Consider the following 17,409-nt stretch of genomic DNA (forward strand, 5'->3'; position numbering starts at 1 on the left):
CAATCTTAACATTCGTGCTAATGTATGTAAAATGATCACCCTACTCTATTCAGTTGGGTTCTTTTCAAATAGCTATTAAATATTAAATAACAACCCTAATGGAATCATAACTCTGAGATTGGGCATCTTTTACAACAATAAACAGTGCTTCCCACAGGATGTCAGTGATTAGAGATAGTGAGATGCTAGAAATTCGAAATTTCCATCCTGGTGATTAAAAAATGTGTCTATAAAATCATGCTTTCCTTCCCCACAGTGTAATTTCAGTTTATGATCCAAGCTCCTTATTCAGTATAAAATACTGTGGGAAGCACTGTTCTCTGAAGTTAAGTGTGTTTGTTTATTTTCCTTGTCAAAGCTTATTCCTAATCTAGTTTTTGTACTGCTTTCTCCTCTCATCCTTTCCTGCATTCAACTCAAATCCTTGTTCTTTCATTATCGCTGAGTAGTCACAAACATTTCCATCAGATGCATTCCAACCACTCACTGCTCATGGATCCATGGCTCCCTCACAGTCAAACATACCTCCCATTCCTCCCCAAGCTCCCATTGGTGTTTTCCCCACATCTATGTCTGTCAGTGACCCTGCTGGAATTACAGGGACCGCTATGCTCCACACTCAGCTACCTGCTTCTCCCATGCAGCAGGCTGACATTATTCCCCATTCCACTCCCCAGCAAACACAGTGTTTTGTTATTCCACAACAGTGCATTATTACACAACAGCCAGACATGGTTTCCCAGACCTCCACCCATCAGCAGCAACCACCACAACCCACATCAGTTGAACATCAACAGATTAATGCAACTCAGCTGCCTCCAGAAAAGCAGCATCATAGCCTTCCAGCTACAGCTATCCAAAAGCATCACCGCGAGCCGGAGCAGGAGAGTTTTGTACAGCAACCTGTTCAAAATGTCCAGTCAACTCCTCAACAGCAAGTGAAGACCACACAAACAAGCATGGAGCCTCAAGCTTTGTCAGTGCCTCGGCCAGGGGAACAACCTCAGGTTTATAAACTGCAACCAGCAGGAGAAACATGCGAGCAGACAGTCAGACAAACACAACTACAGCAACAGCTTCAGCAACAGCAATCTCTTTTACAACAGCAGCAACAGCTACTTCAACAGCAACACCTGTTGCTCCTTGAACGACACCCATTGTATGTCCAAAAGCTTGATCAGCAGCAACAAATGACTCTGCTTCAACAACAGGAGCACCAGACACAGCTACAACAACAGAAAGTGCTGCAACACAAACAATTCATGGATCAGCAGCAAGCTTCTCTATATCAGAGGTATGAACAGCAACAGCTAAGTCTTCTGCATCAAGGACAACCTACACAAGCACAAGTGCAACAACAACCACAGATACCTTCACAACAACAGCAGATACAACAGTTATATCAGCAAACAGGGCAGCAGCAGGAAGGAATAACTCTAACAGAAGCAGAAACACAAGAACAAAGTGGACAACAGCAGCAAAACACTACACTGCAGCAACAACCTCAGCAAACACAGCAGAATTGTGAACAAGTACAACAGCAAACCATATTCCAACAGATAGAACAGCAACAAGCATTAATCCAGCACCACTTGCAAAAGCAGTTAATTTTAAAGCAGTCCCAGTTACAACAGGCAGCTCAGCTGCAACAGCAAGAACTGCAACAAATACAACTTGAACAAAACTTGGAGCATCTTCAGCAGCAAGCTCTGTTGCAAAAGCAGCTTGAAAAACAACTTCAAAATCTCCCCTCAGACAAACAAAGTGCTGAATTTTTACAGCAGCAGGCTCAAATGAAGCTTCAAACTCAAGAGAAACAGCAGCAGCAACAAGCTGCCATCATTCAGCATTTGCATCAAGCTGACAAACAAGAACTTGTGCCTACACCTCAAAGCAGCAGTGAGCTGCAGATTCCGCCACAATCTGCTAACATGCAACAGATGTGTAACCCCCAACTTACCACTTTTCAGTCTGCAGAGCAGTCAGCTAAGCAAGACACTATGGAGCAACGGCAGCAGCTAGCACTTATTCAGCAGCAAGCTTTTGTTGCTCAGCCACAGCACCACACCTCCACGGCAACCCATCGAACAGTTGGTGTTCCTGTGACCATTGAAGGACTACAAGACCAAACTGACGTAATCTCTCAAGTACAGGTCCCAGTGACCATACAGACTACCCCCATTCCTGTCCAGACTGCTCCTGTTTTCTTAGGACAGCAAGGACAAAGTCCATTTCACCCCCAGAACCAGATTCCAGCCCAGTTTTTAGTCCAGACTGTGCCCCAAGCCTCTCAAACTACAACTGTGGTCAGTGTATCTGCCCCAACAGCCGTGATCCAAGGACAAACGCAAGTCTTGCAGGCACAGCAAATTCCTTTACAGGCTAGTTATCCTGGACCTGTAACTCCTACTCAGGCTCAGGTAACTGCTCAGTCATTTATCCAGACTCAGCCTCAACATACAACTATTCTACAGCTCCAGCCTGCACATGGCAAAGTCCCAGACATCAATACTCAGATGATGTGCCAACAAAACCAAACCACTGCCCAACTTTCAGCTGCAGTTTCTTCTCTTCCAGGTCCAGTACAGCATGAGACTTACATTCAGCAAGGTGCTCTAATGAAGAGCCCCATCCAGCCCAAACTCCAACAAGAAACTCAAGGCCAACCGCCTTGTCAGCTGCTTTCTCACCCTGGCCTAATGATCCCACAGTTTGTCTCACAACCTCCCCACCAAGACATACCATCTGTGCAGCACAACATGACTCATGCTTTGCAAAATCAGGTGCATCAGCAACCAGTAATGCAGCATCAGCAGATGATTCTGTCTCCGGGCTCGGCTGAGAGTGCTGTAACAACCACTGAGAGTCTCGCTCAATCGGCTGACCCTGTTAGCGTTCATGTTGCTCCTCTTCCAGTGCAAACTGGACAAGGAATAGTTCCAGGGCAAGCAGCACTATATCCAGTTGCTGCAGTGCACCAAGCGTTAATTGGAAGCTCTGCAGACTCTACCATCATTCAGCCCACCTCTAAGACATTTATGCCTCAGCCTGCTGAGCAGCCTCAGCACCAAAACCAAAATCCAGTCCATCAACCCCCAGGAAACTCTACTGCACCACTTCAGTTACCAGCACAGCCCATCCAAACTCCCAACCAGCAGCCATCTCTTCCACAACAAACCTTGACAACACTTGACAAAAGTCAGCTTCCTTCTCAGTGCCCTTCACATGTGTTGATACAGCCCTCTGCACAGTCAGGACCCAGTAATGTTTCCATGCCTCAGTCACCCACTAAGACTCTCCCTCTGTATAGTCACTTAATAACAGGGACCCCTTCATCTCCAGAGCATCATGCCAAGCAGCTTCTCCCAGCCCACACACATACACAAACCTGCATTCAGGCCCAGACACACTCTCAAACACAGACACTGGTTCAAACACAGACTCATTCTCACACTCAGACAGACCACAAGACACCAGATTCTGAAGAATCTCTTTTGCTTAAAGCTATGTCTGATGCGCAACAACTGCCCCTGAGCCCTTCATGTCCCTCCACAACACTACCATCTGCACTACCCCAACAACCTGTCCCTGCTGCAGAGCTTTCTACATCTTCGCAACTAGCCCAAGTATCTTTACCAGGGCAGGCCAGCTTTGTACCTACCTCCCCTCAGCCTGCCTCTGCACAACGATTGCTTGACTCTAATGCTCCCAAACCCTCCCAAGGCTCGCTGCAAGACTGTGACATTTCCCTGCTGGGCACCGCTCAGGTACATGAAATATGAAACAGAAATAATTTACTGACATGCTTATCAAATGATTAAAGCTTCTTACTTACTGCAGTATTTAAAACAGTCATTGATTTTACCTCTTCAATTTATACTAACATATTCTGATTCCTGGAAAACAAAGTGTAGCATTTCATGGTGCAGGTCAGACTTATTATTACACTATTATGGGGATGCTGTATGGGGATGTATTTTGTTGCAGGATACTTGACATGAATATACTAGTCTTAATATTATTCTTTCGATATGTTTTAGTGAAATCTGTTTGTGAGAGCGTCTATGGAAAGATGTTAGGTTTCTGCTATTATTTTCACCTGGTTTTAAGCCTAGCCCTTTAAAGTTGTCTAAAACTAGCTTTTAAAAAGTTATTTGCTCCATGGCACAACCGTAGCCCAATATCCTGATCTCAGGTTTCATTGTTTACAGCATCATAAATTGGATTTTCTCTTGGGATTTTTTTTCTGGCATTAGAACAAAGCTCATGTAAGGTGTCATTAAAGAAAATCTTTTTGGCTTTTTTTTTATTAATTGCTTTGTAGTAATGATGGCTAGTTTTGTGTAAAGGGTTTTTCTTTTGTCCAGTACGCTAGTGGTGTCATCCTTAACTTTCAGACTAACTTTGTGCAGCTTTAAATTGGTGGGAACAACATCTTTTTATTTATTTGAAGTTATGTTTTTACACTTCAGAGCTTTCCAAACGTTTGAGGAGGGTTGAATTCAATATCATATTACTCATACTCCAAATATTGCTTGATTTTCAACTTCTATGGTAATAATATGGTGTATGGTGATATTTGTGTGTGTATTGTTTTTTTATGCATTGTGTATCTATGAATACTCTGCAGGATGGGCCATACCTGGCAAGCGCAGAATGTCACTCTTCAACAGGGTATGTTTTCTCATAAAATAAATTTTTCAGCTAAACATATGTGCAAAAAGCAGGCCTTTTAATGCTTAATTTCTCAAAATACTATAATCAGCGTTGACATTTTAATATTTATTATTTTTCAACTACTGATCTGGCTTATCTTTGTCTTACATGTATGTGAAAATTTTAAAAAATCTTTCATTCTTTGATATTTAACATCCCATCTGTCAACCACAGGTCTGTTTCAGTAAATGGAGAAGACATTCAGCACAATTTGGGAAATGGAAAATCTGAGAAGTCAAAATCTCAGAAAAAGGCTTCCTCTCAGAAACCTGAGAAAGGTTCACATCAGTTTCAACTGAGCATGCTCCAGGTGAAAGACCAAAACCTTGTCGATTGGAAACAATAAAGTGTGACAATAAAACAAAAACATCTATAAGAGAATAAAGTTCTTGATTAACTGGTATATTATTGTCTTCTATAACATTCACAGGTGTCTGGGAAGGGAGACAATTTGGTAGAGTGTCAGTTAGAGACTCATAGTAACAAAATGGTGACATTCAAATTTGATATTGAAGGAGATGCACCTGAAGATATTGCAGATTACATGGTAAAGCTTCTAATGTTTTGATAATGTTAATACTCATACTTAACTTCATTTACACAGTTTCATAACTGCTGTCTGGTTGTATATTTTAGGTAGAGGAAGACTTTGTCCTAGATTTAGCGAAAGAGAAATTTGTGGAGGAGCTTAGATCAATTGTGAAAAAAGCCCAAGAAATTCTTCAGACCCATACACAGGTATGTTTATGTAGAACCAACAATTTGGCCACTGCTGTTTGCCTGTTGAATGAATGATGACAAATTTGACTCTGTTTTCTTTACCAGACTGGATCAACTGACCAGTTACAAGTGAGCACTCCCTCCACCTCTGGTAAGTGTGGAGGGATTTACTTCCTAATTGACAAAATAAGAGAAAAAAATTATAATACGACTAATACGCTATCCTTATGGTTTAGTAGTGGAGTCTGTCCCCCAGTCATCACCAGTGGGACGCTGGCGCTTCTTTATCAACCAGACCATTCGTCACAGAGACTCTCTGTCTAGCCAGGGTGCAGTCACACCACCACCAACTGTTGAGACAAAAATCCCACAGTCTCCTCAAAAGGATGAAGGTGAGATCAAATTAGGTGTTAATGTTGTGGCTTATTAATACGACTGAGAGAATAACAAAAACTAACTGTATGTTTTCCACTTACTTTAGAAAAATATGCATCCCAGACTTTTGAATCCTTTACTCAAAAGGCTTCTTCCCCCCACAACACCTTCTCCTCTGCCTCCTCTCCAGCCTCTGCTGTTCCTGTCCCTGGCTCAGCCTCTGTAGCTGACACTATGGCCTTTGAAACCATCTCTGGACACGCCTCTGCTCTGGTCATTGCCCCTTCAGTTGACCAAATTCCCAGTTGTCTTTCAACTACAGCAAACCCAACCCCTGCTAATGTCCCCACCTTGAACGCCTCTCCTACTCTCATGTCTCCCCCAACCAACACCATAGTTTCCAGTAACCTTACCCCTGCAGTCACCAGTGTTTGCTCCATTCTAGGTCAGAGTATAGAAGATGCATCAAGGCTATCAGCAGTTGAAAAGTCTTCAACCTCTTTTCATTCCACTCCTGTGGCTGCAGTAAGTCAACTTCCCATTGAGGATCAGCAGACATTTTCCCAAATGGCCACCACAGTGCCACTGCAATCACAGCTACAAGTGCAGCCTGCATCGCAGCAACAAGCAGCAACACAACCACAGCTGTTAACACTGCAGTTTGAACAACAGATACAGCAGTTAACACCAAAACAACAGCTATCGGAATGCCATGAAAACCCAGATCAAAGTTTGCTGCAGCAAGAGCAGCCACTGCTGCAGGAACCACAACTGCTGCAAAGGCATACAGCTGTTCAACAACTTCCTGAGACATTGGTGTTACCGCAGTCAATTCAAAGGGAGTTGCTTCAACCATCTGCACAGTCACTACAGATTCTGCAACCATTGCCCCTACAGCAATCCCAGCCACCACAACAGCAACCGTTTCAATATGCTGGACAAATGATTCAGGACTCTCTGATTCAACAGCTACCACAGCAAGTTCTGACACCTCAGTCTCTTATAGTCTCCCAGCAGCAGGAGCCACAGCATCAACAGGTAGTCTTGCAACAGATGATGCAGCAAAAGCAAATGTTGCAGCCTCAGCTGCAGCAACAACAGCACCAACTCTTTATAGGTGTAGCAGCTCAAGGTCAAATGTTGCCGACATCCATAAGTCAACAGTTTCTCCAACAGCAGGCACAGCTAAATGTTACCCCTTTACCACAACATCAGATTTCACAACCGAGTCAAATGCCTGCAGAGCCTGTGCAGCCACAAGCACTGCTTCAACACTCTGAGCAGCAATACGATAGGACTAAAACCACAGATTCATCTCAGAAGCAGCTGCAGTTTGCAAGTCAGAAGCAGTCCTCTTTACAGATGTCTGAATCAGAGGGCTCTACAGGAGAGACGAGCATCACGGAGGACACAGGCAGCTTTTCTGGCCCGCTTCACCCTTCATCTGATTCCTCTCTGCCTCCACTCCATCTCGCCTCGGCTGAACCCCACCTACCCAGCCTTTCCCTAACAATGACACCATCCCCTGGTCAACCGTCCTCCGTGGCTGAGTCAGACAGTGAAGGTCCCCCAAAAATTGAATTTGTTGATAACCGTATTAAGACTTTGGATGAAAAGCTGAGGAACTTATTGTATCAGGAGTACAGCAGCGGGGGAACGCTGCCTGGAGCTGCCTCTATTTCTACATCAGCTGCCTCTATGTCAGCGGGAGGCGATGAATTGTCTGAGCCCCAGGCACTCCAACGTTTGTCTTTTCACCCACCAGCCACTTCCTCAGACACCTCCCCCCATACCCCATCCTCAACTACCTCCTCCACCACTCCCCGTTCCTCTTCTACCTCTCCTGATCCAGAGAGAGGTAGAGGGGAATATGAAGCTTTATCAGAAGTTGGAAACCTTGTTCTGTCTGAACCTGTAGAGCAGCAACCCATCCCCTCTGTCCCCTCTGCTTCTGCCTCATCCACCAAGCCCATTTCTTTCTGTGCTCCCAGTAAGGATGGTACTGCTGGATCCCAGCACTTACTTGTATCAGGAGAACCAACTGTACCTGTAAGTAAATACCGAAAATAATATTTGAATTAGCTGTTTATAATTCACAGTGTAAATGTAACTCCTCTTTAAATGTCTGCGATTACTTGTAGATGTTTAAGTATCTCTCCATTTTTTATGTCTCCCATTCATGCTGCCAGTCTTAATTGTCCTAACTGTTCTAGGCTGTACACCCACACTCTGACACCAGTGCCGTCGGAGATTCATCATGGCCTTTCAGTCAGCAACCGATCTCCCTCCAGCATGGACAGCAGCAGCACAATGCAGGAGGTGGATATTTTGGCCTAAACCTGACATGTCCTAGTATCAGAAATCCGGTTAGCAAGAAATCCTGGACTCGAAAATTCAAAAACTGGGCATGCAAACTGCGCCACTCCGCCAGCTTGTTCAAGAAGCCCAGTGTCCCACAAGGTAGCGTCCTTTTAGGGAGCGAGAGAGCACGACAAAGGGAGAATGGGGTGTTGGAGCATGGAACTAGATCTAACGTCTAGTACTAATTTTAACTTAGCAAATAAAAATTCTTAACCTTAAAGAATTAATAAATATTTATGGTAACGTATGTTTATGTGTAAAGGTAAATTTGTCAATTCCCTTCTTTTGTATATAGTTCCCATGTAATTTCAGTGTTGACATCACTGCATACATTATTGTTTGCACTTTCTATGTTACGATTTTTTCAGTCTATATTTCATTTTCTTAAAAATCTTTCTTTTTGCACGAGGCACTTTGAGGAAAGAACAGTGGAGTGTAGAGATGGGTGGCACAGTTTTAGGAGGAGGTTGACATCAGACATCTGATGCTCTCCAAGTCCAGATGAGCTCTGGAGCTAAGCCCAGCTGTGACTTGTTCCCAGGACGTGTCTTTTCATATGACACTCTGCTTCATTGCCCCAAGTCCCCGGGCACTACCGGCATCCACCTCACCTTCTGACTCAGAATAGGCAGCGCATCACGTCATTACACAGATAAGATACGAAGCAGCTAAGCTTACCTTACTGAGAAAAGTTGGGAAAGCTGGTGGAAATATCCTCCAAAAGACTTCCACACTTAATAAAATCTTAAATATCAACTTAGGGACCTAAAGCAAAATTACACAATACTTTTAGTTTTTGTAATGAATTGTAAAAAAACCTTTACATGCTTTTCCTTTCACCACTCAAATATGAGTGGTGAAAGGCAAAATTCCAGTCAAACAGTCTGACTACTTTTGCAAGTCACTTAATATGTGATAAGCTTTTATTTAGAATCAATGTGCACTTTCTTTATGGGACAAGTGAGACTATAATTTAGGATGCAACTATTGCAATATTTTATCCATTAATACCATGACATATTTCAATCTTGCATAAAATAATCTTATATATATGCTATACATATGCAGTTTGCTGAAAGTTTTATGGAATTTGAAAAATTCCATTCCGAATTACATTACATCTTACTGATTACTTTAAGTAGTGAAAGACTATTAATGTGTATCAAAGACAAGTATCCAGATTTTAGTGATTGCCTCAACTTCAGTGTCTTGCATAGTTAAAGCTTCATGTAAACCAAAGTGAACTTTTTATGCAGGAAATGGTTTGAAACTAATCATGGTTACGATCCCCTATCGGAACTGCAATATAATGCAAGCAATACTAGAAAATCTAAAATGAACTCCAGAACAACCGAGAAATACAAATGTTTCAGTAGCTTAATTTAAGCAATATATATCTAAGCAATCTATAGACTAATTACATTAACTTAGCTGTTTAGTACAGACAACATGATGCTAAACTGACCTGCCAGCATCCAGACCTATCCTACACTAAATTAATATCGTTCTGAGATGAAGAAACCAGGACCTAGAACAGTGGAGAAAGTAAATGTAAACACTGATATTTTTCAGAATCAGCTTTTTATTGTTTTTTTTTTATCATTTAAAAAAACAATAATAGGATAAAATACAGGGCTTCCTGATTTTAAGAGTTGTGCATTTTGTTTTAATTTACATTTTACACAGTATCTACTTATGGAAACAGGGTTATATATAGAATGTGTAGGCCTCACAGTTACTGCAGGGATTGTAATGGTAGGGTTTCCATATATCAAAGCTCCATCATTTTGTTAAAATTCTCCATCCATCTTGCATGTTTATGTTTTTATATGTTACTTGTTTAGTAGTAGCTTAGAACCTCTCCTACAAGAGCACGTGCATGAGCACCTTTGTTATGTTCCACACCAGTGACTAATAATGGACCGTTATCTGTAAGTAACACTTGTAACAAACTTCAGCATTTTGTTTACTTTATTTTAATTAATATTTTTTTGCTTGTTTGTGTTTGTAACTCTTTTAATGTATAATTTAAATATTGTGATGGTTATCCATGTCTACACTTTGCTGTAATGCTAACTTAAGTACCCAACACATTTATTATACAGGGCCTCGCAAAAGTATTAATACTTTTTTACAGTCGTCTGTGTATTTCATTGGAATTGACTAACACAAGAAGAAGAAACCCATTGTTTAAAAAAATGGATTCCCACAGAATCCATTCTGTGGGAAGGTTTCTGTTGACAGACCCGATCAGAGTTGATGGGAACAGCTAATCAAATTGGCAGGAACATTTTTGTCTCTAAATGTGCAAGTCTGGTATACATTTTTTATATTCATTTGTAAAAAGTTTTTTTAAAAACTTGTCATATTACTTCAATTTTGCAATTTTATTCGCTTATTTGTGTTCATTTATCACAGTAAATGCCAATAAAATAGATGGAAGTTTGTTTTTGTAATGTGACAGAATCTGAAAAAGTCAGAATACTTTTGCAAGGCACTTTTTATCTGAGCCCAGTCCTTAAATGTGATGTTACACTTTTTGTGATTATAAAGAGAGAACAGATATGAAACTGAGGGCTTGTTGGGTACACAGTATTTCACATTAGCAACAGTTTTCTTAATTGTCTACAAAAGCTGCATTTTGTTTTTCAGGTTAATTTTCATAGCTTCTTAAATATGATACACAACACATACTGACATTACAAGATGAAAATCTACAATGTTGGCAAGTTGATAACTCAACTTTGTTCATGTTTCTCATCTGTGTGTGTTTGTGTGTCTTTATTATTATTTTTATTACATTGATTTGTTGTATTCATCACTTTTGTGATTCTGTGTCCTTATCTTTGCGTCTGCCTGTCCTTTTTTGTTTTCCTCATTTATTTTATCAGAGGGATATTTGTGCAGTGAGGCACTTGACGATGACAAGAAGGAGACACCATTAAGCTCACCTCAGTTGTGCAAAGGTCGATTTCAGGTAGGAGTCATACATCCTGACTTTAGCTTCTACGTTTTTTAGTTTGAACTAATATCTCTTTTGGTCATTAGGTGAATCCAGTTCCCCACAGCTCCCCTCCAAAGGATCTGCCTTCAGGTCAGAGTAGCACTCATAGGAAAGTGGGACGTTTCTCTGTAATGCGGACCGTGACAAAGAAAGAAGACAGACAAACTGACAGCTCACCAGTGTCTCCTGATTTGGGACGCGATAGGAGGAAAACTCAGGCAAAAGAATGGGACAAAGAAGACTGCAAGATGACCCCATTGAAGGGCCATCCTTCTCGTGGTTTTGGGCACAGCCACTCTCCACTTGGCAGCAGTGATGATGATGATGAGAGTGAGCTAGAAGATGAAGGGCTTAGAAGAGAACTTCAGATGCTAAGAGAAAAGTAAACAATAACCTGTTAATTTTTATTTTATTTTATTTTTACTCAGTATCAAATAGATTAACATGTTTTTGTCTTAATATCATCTTTTTTTGTAGGCACATCAGAGAGGTTGTTTCCCTTCAAGCCCAGCAGAACAGAGAACTTCAAGAGCTCTACAGACAGCTTCGTTCTCTCAAAGACCAAAGACAAAGTTTACCTGCCTATCTGTGCCGAACTCCTCCTCTTCCTGCTGCTCTGCCTGTCGTTTCTCCACGCAGGTCCCGGATGGCCAAAGCTAAGCTTCGCTCCCGACCCCACTCTCACATGGACAACAATGGAGTTCCATACTCTGGTTAGGCGACTGCGAGGCACATTTTCCCCATGTTTTTAAAAGTATATTGTTGTCTGAATGTGTCTAACTGCTCCTATGTCTCTTCCAGGGATTCAGCAGTCAAGTAGTTTTTTGGGTGGCGAACAGGGTAGACTCCGCTCTGCAGTGCCTGATAGAAAAGGTAGGTTCAAATTTTAGTGATTCATCTAGACTTACTAATGAGTCTGGGGAAAAAATCTGATTTGATTGTTAATGGAAAAAAGAAATAAGCCTTAATCATTTGTGGTGTTCTAGAGTTTATTTATTTTCCCTGTTTAAAAGATGTACAGTACCTCTCTACCGCTTTTCAATACTCCATCAAAAATCGGTTTGTTTATCCATCCATTCATCACTCATTAGGTAAGGAGGTGGGTGCCACCCATGTAAAGTTTTGGTGGAAACTTTTGTTAGATTAGATAAACAGGGTTTTTGTTTTCTTTTTGTTTCTTTAGTTCAGACGGTAGTTAGGCCCTGTTTTGTTTTATTATTTTCTATGATTTGGCACCCCCCTAACCGCCCCTTTCTCCCCCACAGTTTGTGTGAGCCTTCCGGGATTTTTGTTATCAATAAATCCCTCTTTTTTACAACATTCACCTGGACTCTGTCAAATGATTGTGGCTGTCGTGTTACTCCCCTCCTCACAAAAAAAGGGGGGGGCCGTAACAATGTCATTAATCATCTCATCTTTCCACAGATCACAGCCCATCAAGGAAAAGCACATTCACTGATGAACTGCACAAACTTGTTGACAATTGGACAAAGGAGGCAGTAGGTCCTGCTCCAATCAAGCCATCTCTGAATCAAATCAAACAGATTCAGCAGGTACAGGGAGGCTGGAGCCAGTCTGCAGAGGTATGACTAAACACAATAAAATACATAGATAGGTTTTGCTTCATATTATTATGTGAATAGATTTGATCAATATGGAGCATGATTTTGTTTTAGAAAATTAAGTTCTTTGTTATCTGTTTACAGTAGCGACAGAAGTATAATGTCTGGACTTTCTCACATTTTGTCACATTGTCAGAACAAACTTTGGTATATTTTATTGGGGTGTTTTTTAATAAGTTAATACAATGTAATACACAAGTCTAATGTGGAAGGAAACCAATACATAGTTTTCAGAATACTCTGACACACCTTTTGCTCCAATCAACTTTTATGATTTTCTACCTTCTGTTGGTTTATTGCAAAAATGCAGTGTGGCAAAATGTGTAATACATAAATGGATATAGGTACTTTTGACAACTTAAAGCAAAAATAATAAGAATTTTTCTTATTATTCATTGATATAATAATTGCAGGTGGGCCGACCAGGTTGGTTTCCAGCAGCCCAACTGAACCCCCAGGCACCTTTAGCCTCCTCTCCTTACGCAGGTGGAGGAACCCTGACCACCCTGGCCTCTCCGGTTCCTCCAGCCCCACAATCACACATGGGTCAAGCACCGCAGATGCATCAGAGTTTACACCTCCATCAGCCTCCCCCCCTTCAGCAGATGACCTATCCGCAGTCTCCTATGTGCCAGCAAATGCCACAACCTCGGATGCAAACCTCCATACAGTCACAGGTGCAACCCACCATCTTGCTGCCCCAACCAACACCTCAAAGCCAACCGCTGCTGCCTTCCCAAATCCAAATCCCAGTGTCCACGGCCACGTCGCTGCTACATGGAGGTGGACCCACTGTACCCACTGACAGCACCGCAGCTATTGGGGGTGTATTTTGCTCCTGTTCCTCCCCCTCGCCTACCTGTTCTTCATCTTGTTCAACTGCTGCTCTACCTTCCAGTGCCAAAATTCACCCAACAACCCCAACCTCTACTCTTCCTTTGGGACAAAAATAAAACCAAGAGATTTGAGAAATAAATGTGAAGCTCCAAGAGGTGGCCATACCCCAGTGATTTGAAACATAAATCACATTCATTTTGGAGTGATAATTAAGTGGTATATGTGTGGGTAACCTGTGAGTGAAGTGAATATATGTATTTCAGCATGGTTCTTAGCCTCCTCTCCTTATGAAGAAAGGAGGTTCCTGTGAAAAAAAAACCAAACAGATTAATATAAAATTCAGCTGCTGGAGTTACGGATGATTGGATGTTGATGTGTAAACGTCTTTAATGTATGGATGGGTGCATTTAGGAGTGTGGCTGCAGTATTTGTTGAATATTTGAGAACATATCACATGATGATGTCCTTGGATGGAAAAAAAAAATCTTTTTACCTGCAAACCAACTCCGCTGGACCTGGAGCCTCTGAAAGCCGAGACAGCAAGGACAAATAATTTTACTGTGGCATTATTTTTGGCTCAGTCAGCCAACGCTTACAGTGAAAGAACTATCACGTTTAAAAGTGCAATTAGTAATGGTCATCTGAGTTGATCAGCATGTATTGTATTAATCAATTTGTCTGAAAAAGCATACAACTTTTTTGTAGATACAGTGATTATTGCCAGTTCAATACATACATTTTAAGGTTTTTTTTTTACAACTAGGTTTGCAGCACAATACATAATGAAGATAAATTAAACAGAAAATTACATAATTAAGCTTGGTCGACCTGTGCGCCTACTTTCGTCTCACACATGTAGTGTTGTGTTTCCTACGGCTTGTCATTTGTCTTTGTAATAATACAAGTTTAAAATTATACAGTGATTCATTGAAATCGTGCTCAGTAAACACCTGGATACTTTCCACTCAATTCTGCAAGACCTCATGATATGTCTGATTTTACCTGAGTGGAAGCTGCTTCCACCTGCAGTACACCCACAATCTCTGTGTAGTTTGGAGCCTAAAAAGGTAAACATGGTGTCCTAGATACAATCTGATTTCTCCATATCAAGTTAAGCGGGGGTTGTGCTAAAGAGAAAGAGGGAGAAAAAAAAAGAAAAGGTCAAGGTCATACAAACTAGGGAAACCATGCTGAATTAGTTATTTCAATGTTACTTTTGATAACCGTGTTGTCGTGGGTGCATGACTGTCTGTTTAAAAGAGAGCAAATGGTGAGAGTCACATTAATCTGTAAAATGAATTGCATCTTTTTCTTTCATTGAAAGCAGCTTCTCAGATGTCACTGTGCTCACTCACTGTGTGGAAATGTTTACTCTGCCTGTGTTCTAGGCTTGCCTCCTCAGACGACAGAAAGTAATAAAAGCTATTAGGTCTTAATGGTTGTAAGTTTGATGTTAAATATGGTTGAGAATACTTCACACATTGAATTATTGCAATGCCACATAAAAGTGCTAATGCCCTTTGACGATTTTACACACAACCACAAACTTCACTGCATTTTATTTAGATTTTTTTATTATTTAAAAAGGAGTGTATAATTGTGAAGTGGAAGGAAGTTTGTTTTTTAAACATTTTTTCTACAAAATAGTGGAGCATTCACATGAATTAATCCACCTAAGTTAATACTTTGTAGGAACAAGTTTTCCAGCAAGGCTTTGCATATCTAGAGACTAAACTTTTTGCCTATTTTATTCTCAAAATAGCTGAAGCTCAGTCTGATGTGATGAAAAGTTTTTGTTGACATCGGTTTGCAGGTATTGTCAGATGCTCAGTTGTATTTAGGTTTAGGCCATTCTAATACAAACATTGTCTGATCTAAACTGTTTTAGCTCTGGTTGTATGTTTCGGATTGTTGTGAAGGTGAACATGCACGTGATTCTCAAGAATGGCGGCTTCCATATTTAACGCCTTTTAATTTTCTCATCAACTCTGACCAGCTTTCCTTTCAATGCTGATGAAAAGCTTTCCTACAGCTTGTTGCCACCATTTTCATATTGGGCATTCCGTGATCAGAGTGTCAGAGTGTTATAAATTTATCACACATTTTAAATACAAGTTCAGTTTTACGCTCGTGCTTTCTTTCAACAGTTTACCAATCTTGCCTCTTTCCCTTAATATACACATTAGTGAAGTGCATGACTAATGGTGAACTATTTGGGATATTTTATAACCTAACCCTGTTTTTTAAACGACTCCACCATTTCATCTCTGTCCTGTCTGCTGTTATTCTTGGTCTTCATGAAGCTGTTTGTTCAATAATGTCCTCAAACACACCTCTGAGACTTTCAGAGAATAAGTAGATTTATACTGAGATTAAGTTACACACAGGTGGATTTTAATTACGTCACACCTGACAGTAAGTCAAATGTGACCTAAAAAATTGCACTGGAATTTATTTAAGGGGGATAGAGTAAAATGGGCTCTATGCAAATTTATGTCACACTTCAGGTTTTTTATTTTAAAAATATTCTAAAAGCATTATTTTCCTTCCACTTCACAGCTACACACTCTATCACAGAAAGTACATGTATACTTCACTGAATTTTGTGGTTGTAATGTGAGAAAATGTGAGGGAGTATGATTAGTTTTTGAAGGCACTGTATTTTGTTTGCCATTGATCATTTTAGCCATGAACTATTTGGTTTTTTATCCTAATCTTCGAGTTGATCAGAAGTGAAAATGTGGAACTTAAACAAATTAAACCTGCAGGACCCTATTTTTTAAAACCCATTTCAAGTGTACAACAATCGCAATCAGCATTTGATGTATTGCCAGTTTGTTGATTTAATAATACATTTATACATAGGAATGTTTTAAAATTTATGGCTATGTGTTTATTAGCTCACTCTTCAGTCAAAGCAGAATTCAGTTTTATTGGTTAAAGAGAGATTGTAAGGTTTGGAAGACATGAGATTGCACAAAGTCAATCAGATATAAATAACAAATGGTTTACAGAGGAGTTGTTCATACTAAAAGGTGTGGTTGAGAAACTACATGCTGTAGAGTATAAATTCAAAGGTTTCTTGTATTTTTAGCTTTTTGAGAATTCCTACATTTTTACAAAGATGTAGTGCACTGCTAGTCAAGGTGAGATACTGTGCTGTGATGTCTGATACTAACGTGTCTAACAACATTTTTTGGGTCATGACGATGAAGCCTACTTTGTCTTTATGAGTGTAACCAAATTGTTATCGAAAAGATGCAGATTATTTTTGTATTTTGGAACAGGATTGTACAAACTGTAAAAAATCTATGCTCATCATTATAAACTCAAAGTTAATAAAAATTAGAAAGCATCCTTGTTTTCATGGGGCCTCCATAACTTGGTATATAACACCTTGTCAGGCATGATGAGGGGTTTTTCTTATATTTGTAGAAGAAATTGGCAATTTCTGACATTTTACTTCACTGTTGAAAGCTTTGAATTGTACTAAAATAATTGACACCAGCTTTCCTATTGTTCCAGGTAGGTTAAAATACACTAAGTAATGCAACAACAATCTTTGGAGTCCCAAAACAACATGGCTAAGAATGACTGATAAAAGTATATTGGTGGGAAAATAAAATCTAGAGAAATACTAGAAAGTATGTTGCTGATGATTAAGCCTCTGTAAATTGTAACTAATTTGATTGTTGATTTTATTTATGTTTTGTAACTAATCAAAATAAATATTACAAAACCTTTTGTTCCCTCATGTTCTTATTTCAAAGAGAG

At 40.3% G+C, this 17,409-nt stretch overlaps 1 protein-coding gene across 10 annotated transcripts in view; it reads left to right on the forward strand.

Moving 5' to 3' along the window:
* Window positions 1-17,377, forward strand: part of wnk3 (WNK lysine deficient protein kinase 3) — a 41,424-nt gene extending 24,047 nt beyond the window's left edge. For 2 of the 10 annotated variants that reach the window (XM_028033517.1, XM_028033592.1), the window contains exons 11-25: window positions 450-3,767; window positions 4,631-4,674; window positions 4,891-5,026; window positions 5,147-5,263; window positions 5,353-5,454; window positions 5,542-5,587; window positions 5,673-5,828; window positions 5,918-7,860; window positions 8,025-8,271; window positions 11,064-11,149; window positions 11,221-11,558; window positions 11,654-11,889; window positions 11,978-12,049; window positions 12,602-12,759; window positions 13,212-17,377. In XM_028033517.1, coding sequence (XP_027889318.1) covers window positions 450-3,767; window positions 4,631-4,674; window positions 4,891-5,026; window positions 5,147-5,263; window positions 5,353-5,454; window positions 5,542-5,587; window positions 5,673-5,828; window positions 5,918-7,860; window positions 8,025-8,271; window positions 11,064-11,149; window positions 11,221-11,558; window positions 11,654-11,889; window positions 11,978-12,049; window positions 12,602-12,759; window positions 13,212-13,751 — 7,539 coding nt within the window. In that variant the 3' untranslated portion in view covers window positions 13,752-17,377. The other 8 variants (XM_028033848.1, XM_028033765.1, XM_028033676.1 and 5 more) reach the window with 8 other exon arrangements.
* Window positions 17,378-17,409: the final 32 nt, after the last annotated feature.

The sequence above is a fragment of the Xiphophorus couchianus genome, chromosome 1 (assembly GCF_001444195.1).
Source record: "Xiphophorus couchianus chromosome 1, X_couchianus-1.0, whole genome shotgun sequence".
Taxonomy (NCBI): Eukaryota; Metazoa; Chordata; class Actinopteri; order Cyprinodontiformes; family Poeciliidae; genus Xiphophorus; species Xiphophorus couchianus.